Source organism: Pinus tabuliformis, chromosome 4_1 (assembly GCF_031772625.1).
Source record: "Pinus tabuliformis cultivar Carrire ecotype Pingquan chromosome 4_1, CPIR1, whole genome shotgun sequence".
Classification (NCBI taxonomy): Eukaryota; Viridiplantae; Streptophyta; class Pinopsida; order Pinales; family Pinaceae; genus Pinus; species Pinus tabuliformis.
Window position 1 is genome coordinate 336,913,778 of NC_142303.1, and position 12,181 is coordinate 336,925,958.

The 12,181-nt window shown below is 39.5% G+C and overlaps 1 protein-coding gene across 2 annotated transcripts in view; it reads left to right on the forward strand.

Annotated features, from left to right (window-relative positions):
- LOC149175653 (initiation factor 4F subunit (DUF1350)) overlaps positions 1 to 12,181 on the forward strand; it is a 235,989-nt gene that overhangs the window by 43,675 nt on the left and 180,133 nt on the right. For both annotated transcript variants that reach the window (XM_089422911.1, XM_089422912.1), the window contains exons 2-3: positions 4,094 to 4,546; positions 4,720 to 4,923. In XM_089422911.1, the coding sequence (XP_089279037.1) occupies positions 4,137 to 4,546; positions 4,720 to 4,923 (614 nt within the window). In that variant the 5' untranslated portion in view covers positions 4,094 to 4,136. The remainder of the gene's footprint in view (positions 1 to 4,093; positions 4,547 to 4,719; positions 4,924 to 12,181) is intronic.

The window sequence follows — 12,181 nt, forward strand, 5'->3', positions numbered from 1 at the left end:
TCATATAGGGCCTAGGCCCATTGGTGTGGATATTTATTATTTAGTTTGGATGGTAGGTCAAGATGAACAAGTAGAAGGTGGCTTTCTCTCCCATACATGTGGATAGATTGATGGGAGATCTGTTGAAATTTGGTACCGGAGGACAGATGGTTCCCTTAGGCTTTGATCTTTGGCCTATGGAAAAGTGTCCAAAAGAATTTAATTTTTCTCCTAAAGTGACTTTATAATTTTATAAAGTTAAATCTAATTTAAAAGTGACTTTAAGTGATAAAGTTACTAAGTCTAATTTTAAAGTGACTTTTATAAAGTCAATGAAAAATTAGAAAGGAAAAGTGACTTTGGAAATAAATGACTAAGTGGGTATTTATTAAAGTGGGGTGAATTAACAAATAAAAAGTGAGATTTAAATGAGCATTTAATCTCAGCCATTGATCTAAATCTATTTCAGCCATTGGATTTAGAGATCACCCAAAAGTCACTTGGATCACCCAAAAATCATTTGGAGTTATATTAAGGGAGGAAAAGGAGGAAAAGATCACATTCGATTCAATTCTTTCATGAGCAGATTGGGAGAAGGAGAGCAAGAGAGCAAGAGAGATTTCTGGCAGGGAGGAGAAGGAGACAGCAGCTTGGCACACATTCCAAGGCAGCAATTGAGCAGATTTGTACAGCTGATTTAGCACAGTGGAAGGCAGATTTTGGCACGATTTTCGAAGAGAGGTTTGCACAAAAATCGAGGAGCAGTTTGCTGGTTTTTCTGCACGCAAAACGAGGGCCATACAGCAACATTTAATGCTGAAAGTGGGCACGAAAATCGAGGAGACCGTACAACATTTATTGCTGTCCTGTTTGCTGTAATTTCCAGTTTGCTGTGAAACATGGGAAAAGAGATAAGTTGTAAATTTGCTTGCTGATTTTTTGCTGAAAATTTCTCACTGTAAAAAGCAATTTTCAGAAATAAAGAAGAGCTCTCAAACTGGTTTTCCCCAAGAGTTGTAGGGGGTTTTTCCAGGGTCACATTGACCAAAAATCTCAGTGTTTAAATGTGTTTTAATGGCTGTTTATTACTGCTGATTTTTATTTCTGCAATTTCCAGCATTCTGTAAAATTTCCAGAATTTGTGTTTTCAGCAAATTTATTTTTTTCAGCTTGTTAAATGTATGGTTATGGGAAAGGGCATTTAACTATATGGGAGAAATAAGGAGAAATTGAAAACCGGGGTGGGAAAACAGAAATTTCTACAAGATCTTAATCCCAAGTTCCAATGGAAGTCTTATAAGGCCGCAATGATCTAGTCATGAACTTTGATTTAGTGATCTCCCAAAATTCAAACTTTGATGTGAAGTAGTAGCCAAACTGGTATCAATATCATGTGGAGAACCAACTATCAAATCAACTTTTGATAGATCCAATGCATTTAAGTTATTCAATTTCTTGTTCATCACCCTTCTCGAGCGATCTTTAGGGGTCCGAACAAGAGAGTCTTCAAATGATCTTCTCCTTGAAAAGGATGGAGTAGGGAATGTTGAAGTTGCGATGGTGACAATAGAATCAATCGAATCTTCATCAACTACTCTATCATGCAACTCATTTGTTTTGCTCACTTCTAATGCTACAAGATTTTCTGTTAGTTTTTGTAGCATCGGATGTGTTCTAGCCACGAAATTTGGTGGAGAGGCTAGAATTCATGAGATCTCCAAAACCCATAAATTGTTTCTAGAAATTCCACCTAGAAAAGACTTAATTAGATTATTAACCTATTTTTTAATGTTTCCTAAGTCTAAACTTAGGAAAATTGGTTAATTAATCAAAATTAATTAGGTTAAGGTGTGAATTATCTAGAAACTCACACGGATCGATCCTAAAATGATCTGAGCCATCAATTAAGATTTAATCTTGGCCGTTGGAGTCCCAACAAGAAGATATAAGAAGGGATCGATGTGGTGATTATACACTAGAGTCACTTGGAGAATTCGATTTTCCAGAGTAGCAACAGTCAGTTGCTAGAGAGTTTGAGCTTCAGTGATGAAGTAGAGATTGTGAGGGGCAAAGATAGTCATCCGGAGGAATTTTTCCAAATCCGGAGAGGCAGCAGCAAGGAGGCTAAGTTATTCCCAGTGAGGCAACGTAGAGGACTGCATAGTTGCTTTAGAAAAGCAATTCGATTTGGTTGGAGGAAAAATTGATTCAACTTCCAGAGGCCAGGAAAGTCTTCCAAAGGGTCAGAGAATCAATTTCCTCAGCAGAGACAGGTAGAATGACTTCATTAGAGGCAGTTTTGGGTTTATATGTCCAAGGGTCTGCTGTGCAAGCACTGCACAGAGGCTGACGCAGAGGGTCTAGGAGGACGAATTTTCTGAAGGGAAGTTGTGTCGAGGTTGCTTGTGGAAGAAGGGAAATTCGCTTAAATAGTTTTGGCCATATTTTCTTGCTGTTTGGATTGCCAGTTGGACATCCATAGATTGTACTCAGAATTTCGCTGCTGCATAATAATAAAAACCCTTAGCTGCTGCACCGGTTTTCCCAATTTGGGTTTTTCCGGGGACTTTTGTCTAAAAATAACGATGTCATTTTATTGTGTGTGTGCTAGTATTTTCTCAGTTTACAACACTATTTATTTCCGTAGTTTTATTTGTGAAGGTTGTAGTGTGATTAATTTGGTATTTTTCCTAGCAAATAAATTGTTAAATTAATTAACAATTAGAAAAATTAATTCCAGTTGCTGCAATATGATTTCAATTCTGAAATTTTCACATTTTTTTCTCGTGGCATGAAATGGTTCTCAAAACAAATCATTAAAGGATGGTTCAATTTTGATGTCTTCATCCATCATGATCTCACCATCTATGTTATAGATGGCATCTCCATGCACAAACCAACAATGCACATTGCATCTGTGTTTCTCAATCATGAAAAGAGTGCCCACATGTTCATCTTCTTAACTGCCACGTTGTTTATCACATGAGCAAGCAAAAGCAACTGTAATTTCTTCTAACCTTTTTGTCTCTTCAATAATTTCATTATGTTCATACGTTTGAAAAAGAAATCATCAAAACTTACCAAACCCTCGTCTTCACACTTTTCCTTATTTGAATCTGAAATCTCTTGTATGAGTGGCTCATGTGATGAAAGAAAAATATGGTCATCCAAGAAATACTCATGAAATTCACTTCCAAGCTTCTTCTAGTTTGGCTCACCATATTTTTCTTTAAAATATCCAAACAAGTACACCAATGGCCCATATCTATCATTGAATTTGGCTAAAAGAGCATTCAAGGCATTTCTTTGATGTGCAAGAATTAGGCAACGTATCCCACTTTCTTTCTATTGGAAAGTATCAACTAGATCTTCAATTTGTTTTTCTTCAAAACTACAAGCCCAATGCTTGCAAAATGCTTTGATTAAGTCTACAAATGAAGATAATTCCCTCAGTCTGCACATTTCAAACCAATCCTCTGCTTCATCTCCCAAGGTGAGCACAAACATTTCACTGAGGCATTTTCATGGACAACATTGAAGTTTGAAACAGATTCAATAAAATATGTAAGATGTAGTGTCTCTGAATAAGTATGTCCAAGGAACTCCGCAGTGTGCTCTTCCCAACATGGATTATGGAATTCATTCGGATATCCCAGGATACCTGAGAAATCTAATGGACCATACAATTTGGCCTCCCATGGTAATAATACCTTCATTTTAAAAGGATGAAAATAATAGATTCTTGATTGCTTTGTAGCATATACCAGCTCGTTGACATATTATAGGTTAAATAAGTTGAAAGGTAATTATCAAAGAGTATAATATTATGTTCAAAGTTGTGAGATCATACATGTAACTTCTTTTTTATTAATGTCTGTCACAAGGATGAAGATTATGTTAGGATGGGTGCCTAACAATGATGCAATAGGCTAATGAAAGAATAAACTCAGAAATCGCTTATTCCCTTTTGAATTGTTTATTGTTTATCCAGCACCTCTTTTCTGAAGCTACTGAGTGAACTTTTCCTCAACATGTGAATGCCTTTTAATACTGTTTAACAGAGGATTGAGTCATACCTAGCATATTTCCTCTAATGCATTGCTTGCACTTGCAGCTAGCACATTCTTACAAGGGATTTTTCAGAAAGGAGATTAAACATGGCACAAGCCCTGCCATGCACATCCATTATGGGGGAGTATATATCTCCGAAGAAGTGCACTGTTTTTGAGTATAAGAATCTCATTAATGAGTCAACGATTACAAAATTTCCCACTTCCAAATCCCCCTGTAATAGTCCATTATTACAGGCTTCACGTGGACTGTTTTTTTCTTTGTACTCAAAAAGCAGGCTTATCTCTCAATATTTCAGTACAATCAATACTGGTCGATTAAGAAGAGCTATTTCTGCTGCATATAGTGCCGGGATAAGAATGCCCCAAAGAAGAAATTACCATCGGTTCGGAGGGTGTTTGGTTGTTCCACCTTTACCAACTGGAAAAAGGCCTCGTGGTATAATTAAATTCTTGGGAGGTGCCTTCATTGGAGCAGTGCCTGAAGTTGTTTACAGGTAAGGAAGAACTTTGAACAGATGAACCTGTTTTCAGATGGGTAGCTTGGTTATACATATCCTTAGAATGATTTTTTGTCCATGATTCACAAATTTCACCACATTCTACTGTTAAAATTGATAACTTATATCTTATTGTCCTTTTAATGATAACTTTTCTGTGTACATGCCAGCCTTTTTATGGATCTTTTAGCGAAGGATGGATTTCTCATTGTTGCGGTTCCTTATAATGTGACATTTGATCACGCACAAGCAGCGAAAGAAGTATATGATAAGTTCAACGGTTGTATGGATATCCTTTTGGCTTCAGGTTTTTCACCTGCTAATCTAACAGCAAATGATATTTTGGAACTACCAGTTTATTCTATTGGGCATAGGTATGTTACTTTCAAAGTTTCTTGGACTTTAATCTTATTGCTGTGTCTGTCACAAATTGGAAGTCAGCGGCCTCTGTCTTTCTTGGACATACATTATTTCATCGAGAGAGGCAATGTACACTCTACATCCTGGGGTGGAAAATATGTATCAGATGTGTCACATTTGAGCATAAACTAAAACAGAAAAAAAATTGAAACTGGGCCTCTAATGTCGAAGAAAGAACAGAAGAAAAAGTGAGATTAAAAAAAATTAATAGCATTGATCCATCTCAACCCTGGATCTTTTAAGTGCCAAGAAGTTTGCATATGGGTTGCTTTTTGATCTGTCCTGGTGCTTTATAGATCGAGGGTTAAGATGGATCTATGCTATTAGGTACTCTAATGAGTGCTCATGTTTTAAATGCCATATATATAGTGTTCTACATATTTTTTTTGTAAATGAAAGAAATATTTGTTAATATCCATTCATAACTACTAATGGCTAATGAGACTGTAATGTATTTACATAACCAAAGACAAGGGATTGCTTCAAGCGTCTCCACTATAAATTGGAAAGAAAGGGACTTTTACCTTTCAAGCGCTCTCTAAAATAAAACAATTAAAAGAATTTGCTAGCTTGTGTCCTAAATTGCTTGACTAATCATTGAAATATTGGAAGATGACTCTCTTCTACTATGTTACGGTAGTAATCACTTTGGTTGGTATCATTTGGAGTCTTTCTCCAATGTATTAGGACACAATTCCACATCCTGAAAACAATCATAGAATAATGTTTTTTCCATGTGGAAAATACTCTTTATATTCTATATGAGGAATATACATATTTCAGTCCATTACATCATAGGCTCGAAGCCAATACATCAAGGTTCATCATGTTACTTTTGGGAATTGAACCTGGGTGGGGAGGGTCCCAACCATTCCTCCCAAACACCTGAGATCAATCGACAATCATAGAGTAATGTTATTATAAAGAGTCCAATATAAACTAGTATTGGCATAAACATTATGTTGATCTCAAAATTGGTTGATGACATGATATAAAATATCAGTCAAAGAAAGGGACCCCTCAACAACGACACAAGAAAACATCAGACTCTCAATATCAGCAAATACTTGTCTTGTTTTTTTGGGAATAAAATGCTTCCTTCAAACTTTATCAATAAAACTATATGTACATGCATTTTATACAAAAAAGTGGGCTAGGAAAGCAGCAGTCATGAGAAAAACCTAGCAACTAGCATATGCCAACAGGACTATCAAAAGATATAAATTCCAAGCCTTAGGGGCTTTACAATTCCAAAACAAAGACAGTCATATGGCCAAACGCTAGAGTTTAGAGAGAAAAAACCAAAACTGGTGGCCAACAAGCCATAATAAAAATAGATATTGAGACTAAGCAGCAACAACAAATCCCATATGTAGAGGAGGGTCATGATCATCTAGGTTGGTGCATGTAGCCCACCAAAAGTGGGGTCCCCTTCGGGGAGATTTACTCTTATGTGTTCTTCTTCAGTTGGCAGAAGCAGCCCCGGACAACCACCTATTAGCTTTGATGTGCTACTTTATCTCCGCCACTTGAGCCAACTATCATCTACCCTCGCCCATTGGTGGGCTCCAGTATTGTAGCAATAATGCTGTAACTCCTGGGACTCCCTTCTTTACTTTTATCAACCCGGTAGTTCGTAACAAACTTGGAAGCGACGGTGCTGTATGCACAAGTACTAGCTCTTGCCGCAGGCTGTCACTTGATCAGCTGGCACAAGTCCGCTAGGAGCTTAAGCCAACTTCTATGAGCTCTTAGAAGAAGCTTTTAACTGTGATGGATGAAAGTTAACTCAAAGGAGGCTAATCTGCTTGCAGAAAGAAGCTGAAATCTGAAGGAAATGCAAACCCTAGCAAACCCTAGTTTTACCGACTAACCCTACTGGTGCAAGAAAATAGATGAAAGCTGCTGAAATGGATGCCATTGACTCTTGGAAAGGTAAAATGCATGTGTCTAAGCTACTTCTGAAGTAAAATCTGGAAAAAACATCTTTTTGTATTTTTGAGTAATTTTGCAGAATTATTATGCATGTGCTTTAACTGTTTTTGACTGTGTAGAGGTTGATTGGCAAAATGGAGCGGGCACTTGCAGGAGGTTGGGAAGGTGAGAAGAGGGCCTAAGGGGTCCCTAGCACCCTTCCAGAGAGTTTCACAGTGATCAGATCTCGAGAAACTGCCCACGTGATCTTCTACAGGAAGTCTGCAAGGGTTCTACAGGATGTTCTACAGGAAGAGCCGAGAGAGGATTTTTGAGGGTCGATGGAGGAAAACTGGTGGGAAAATGGAAATGGAGATTGGATGAGGCTGTGAAGAGGTCTAGGACCTGGTAAATGGGGCTAGGGAGCAATGAAGACGGTTGGATTTGTTCAAGGATGGAGGGACCAATGTTGCACAAAAATGAAGAAATTAGGTCAAACTGGCAGAGTGTGGTGAATGAAGGGAAGGAATCCAGACTCTGGGGTTGGAGCAGGTGGTGTGAGGAAGGAAGGATAGGCAGGGATGGATTATAGGTGATCTGCACACTATTTCTCCAAACTAATCAAAGAAAGACTAAAAACATCAGAGATCTATCTACTTTAACCTTTTATGACCTAAAAACCAGAAATCATGGTGGGCAGAAGTTTATTGGCAGAAAATCATGTAAGACAACTATGAAAACTGAGCAAGAACAGATCTAAGCATGTCATCATAACTGGTATCGACTTTCCTAACTAAAAATCTAACACTTGCGATTGCATGGAAAGGAAAAACAGTGTTTTTGTGGCAGCAAGTATGCCTTGGTCTCAGCTCATGGTCCCAAGGAGGGAGAGATGAGATCAAGGATTGTTTCGCTGCCTTTTTGCAGGTCTTTTCCTTTACCAAACTATCAAAACAACCTGAAGCATGAAAAGCTATTTCAATCATCAAAAGCAACCTAAATAACAAAGCAATATGTTAATCTAAGTAGCAAAAACTATTCTAGGAATGCAACAAAAACATATAAAAGTACACAAAAGGAGGTACTGGCACTTGGGTTGGGCCCAACCCCAAGAGCTACAGCCTCCTAAAAGAAGCTCAGAGCTGATGCAAAGTGAAACTGATCTCCATTACTCAAAAATAACCATGTCACAAAAAGGTTTACAGCAAAAGCTCGAAAATGAGCTGAAAGGAAGAGCAGCACTAAAGTGTGAAAATACAACTATTCAAGAGCTAAACTACGAAGGCTAGAAGCCTTCCTACTTATCACCACGAGGACCTCCGACAGCTCTCCTTAACTCAAGGGGCTTGGCTGCTCAAAACTGCAGGTAATCAGCCACTTCACAAAAGCTGCTCGGCTGCCCTTGGGGATCATCTTCGGTGGGCTATTGAACTCCAAGCTAATGGTGGAGAACTCGAGGAAAGGGCCATTTAGTGCAGGAGACACCCTTCCTACAAATCCTCAGCCTTGTTCCCTCGTATTTAGCTGTCAACTGGCTCATAAATGCTTGACCTTGGTCCAAAAGATGTCCAAAAATCTGCAATTAAGCACGTATTAGACTTCATGGTCAAGTGACTAACCTCATTCATTCAATTAACATAAATATACTCAAAAGCATGCATAAAATATGAAGAATGGTGGATTAATCAAGAATAATAGGCAAAATGAGCCCAACAAGTGCTGATCCCTTCCATCCTCAATGGAGGACTAAACTAGGCCGATCCAGCCTCATCATCTGTTGATTGCTTTGACTGCCTCTTTCACATCCCAGGACTCATCCATTCTTCAGTGATCCATATTTATTCAATAGAGTGGTACTCTTGCCAAAGCCTCCCTCATCCTTGTTGGGGAGTGGTATTCTCTAATTTTTAGACTGTGGGGTAGTGTGTTCCATCTCCTTGTGCAAGCATGAATGCAGTTATCCCCCAACAGTCTTTCCATGTCCTCAAAGTGAGCAATGGCCTGAGCTTGTCTTTCAATGTAATCTGGGTGAACCTGGGGGTTGTTGGCAAGTTGCTGATGGGCATACACTAAAGCTAAGGGATCTTCTGGTTCTGCTCTGATCATGAGTGGCTCCCGTAGCTCCCTGTCCATAACATTCCAAATTTCTGCTGCCCTCTTTTCCTCATGGTTTAACCAAGAGGCCATGGCCATGAGTTGCACATCTCCCAATGCAGCATTGGGGTCCCACAGATTCATGTTTGGAAGGGCCAAGTTGTGTAAATAGAATTCTGATAACTTGGCCTTATCTTCTGCTGAGCTGTTGTCACACAAAGCCATGAATTGATGGTAATTCTGAAATGGAATGGTGCCCCTTTGGGCCAAGGTGTTAATTTGGAATTGCAACCATTGATCTTTAAGATATAAGGCATATGACTTAGCAGGTTGCCTACATTGTAAGGCTTCTACTGCCCAGCTGGCCATGCAGGCCAGTTGGGCCTCTTTCTCTTGCACCTGTTGCTTTAGGGACTGTATTTCCTCTGCTGCCTGTGACTCCTTTTCCTGTAGCAGTTTTGTTAGTGCCTCAACCTCAGCCTGCAGCTTGTCCCCTTTCTGTTGTTCATCAGATGCTTCCTTGTCTGCCGGAGGCCCTTCTTGCTGCTGTTGTTCTCCCAAAATGGAGGGCCTATCTTCCTTATGACTTCCCTATAGCTGCAACTGTTTTCTTAGTAGCTCATTCTCCTCTTGCAGCTGGGCTCTTTTGCAGCTTTCTACATGCCTGACCATGGCCAGTTGTTAAAATTGGCAACCAGGGCAAAACTTCATGTGGGTCATCTTTTTCATGGCTAATAATATTTTTATTAGATTCCTCTCGTCGAGAGGTGTAGGATTGATATAAAGATCATCCAATTCCGATAAGTATTCATGGAGATATGAATTTATTTTGATTATCGAATTATTATCAAACTGACCTACAACTCATGTAGGCTTAGAAGCCCAACAGTCGCATCTATTCACCCACCAACGTTGTGTATAAATATAAGAGGACTTTTCCTCATTTGGACTCACTCATCTCATCACATCTCTCTCTCTACTGCGCAGATATGAGTCTCTTCTCTACTGCGCTGAAATGGGTCTCTCTCTCTCACACATGTGAAGCCGGAAGCTGTTGAATTTGAAGTTACAACTGCAGAAGCAAAGATTGACTTGCGTGGCCTAGAAGATCTCCTCTTTGGAACTACACTGTAGGTTCATCTGAACCTCCTCTGAAAGCCGCAACTTTTGGTGGTGGAATGAAGTCAATCCGATGAATGGTTTGCAAGATATCGTCTGCCATAGTTTGAAGCCGGAAACTGCTGAAACTGAAGCTGCAACTGCAGAAGTAAAGATTGACTTGCGTGGCCTAGAAGATCTCCTCATCTGAATTGCGCTATAGGTTCATCTGAACCTCCTCTGGAAGCCGAAACTTTTGGTGGTGAAATGAAGTCAATCCGACTGTCGGTTTGTGAGATATGGTCTGCCTTAGTTTGATATGCTGATGCTACTGATCTAGGGTTTGCTACTACTAATATGAATCAGATTTATTGTACTATTTCTCTCTGCTGAATTATTGAAGATAAAAGAAGATTTGATCAAAGTGTTTCCCCACATATTGTGGGGTTTGTCCCTGGCTAGCCGCCACATCTTGTGTCTCTTGTCTTGGCTTGTTTTCTGTCGATCGTTTAATGTTCTATCTGCACTTTACTTTATGTACATGTGATTGCTAATCGCTGGAATATAATAAAAAAAAGAAGTAAACTGTTATAAGCATAGAACATACCATAACTTAACATGGTATCAGAGCTGAGGTGAAGACAAAGCCCGAGCAAGAGCAAGAGCAATCATTGAAGAGAAGATTGGCAAGGCTATCCTAAAAGAACTATGGGTTCCTCAACACTCTTTCCTGCCGAAGACAAGCTCCGTGAGAAAGCTGACTATCACGGATGAAAGATGTCTATCGATCTAACCCTTGAAGATCAAGGAGTGTTGGACCATGTAAGAGGCAATATTGTTGAGCCTTCATCAAATGCATCTGCTGCTGCCTGGAACAAATGGAAAAATGGAGAAGTCAAAACAAAGAAGATCATCTGGGACTCTATCGACAAGCGCTTGGTGGCCTACATCTCTGATCTAGACACCTCCAAGGAAATCTACGACAGACTGGTGAGTTTATTTAAAGTTAATGATGCAAATCAAGTTTTGTTTCTTAGAAATAAGTTGAGGGAAATGTAAAGATGAAAGTATGCAAGCATACTTCTTAAGAATCAATGAGATCAAGAACGATCTCCTATCTATTGAGGAAAATATTACTGACAGAGAAATGGCACTCACAACTCTTGGAGGATTACCATCTGAATGGTATGTGTTCAGGACTACTCTTTTGAGCTATAATGTAATTCCTAGTTTCGAGGAATTAATGGCAAGATGCATTCAAGAAGAAACAAGGGAAGAAGAGCAAGAAATGCCCATGCCTAAAGGTCCTCCTGTTGCTTTTTCTTCTCATGCTAAGAGAAGAAATAATTCTGGGTCTAAATCAAAAGGAAAGGATGGATCTAAGGGTGGAAGAAAAGGACGATGTTTCATCTGCGATGAAGCAGGTCACTATGCAAGGAAGTGCCCTGATAGAAAGTACTCACGCTGGGATGATGATCAAAATCCCTCTGATGGCAATCAAAGGAATGACAAATTCAACAGCAAGGTAAGAGGAGAGTTGGGAATCAAGGAAGAGGACAAGCATTCAAGAAGGCTAGAAATTCTAGGATGTATTAAATGCACCTCACCTCAAAAGGAACCTAGTGTCCATCTTGGCAATGGAAGACAGAGGCTACAAGGTAACCTTCAACAATGGCAAGGTATGTATATGGAAAAATAATGTTAAAGATGCCTTTACTCTTGGGTTTAGTGTTGATTCATTATATCAGGTCGATGGAAGTCCGCTAGGTGTCATGTCTTGTGACACAACTCTTTAGTCCGAACTTTGGCATCGGAGGTTTGCCCACCTTCATTACAAAGCTCTACCCGATGTAAGACAGATGGTAACAGGGATGCCCGAATTCCAAGTAGAGAAAGAAGGTGTATGTCCGGGATGTGCCAAAGGAAAGCTCAAGAGGGGACCATTCCCCTCAAGCCAAAGCAAGACCTCCGATATATTACAATTGGTTTACTCAGGCATACCTGAGGTTGGCATTAAGAGGGAGACTACTACACCACATACTCCTGAGCAGAATGGTGTGGTGGGAAGGAAGAACCACACAATTGTGGAAGCTGTCCGGGCCATGA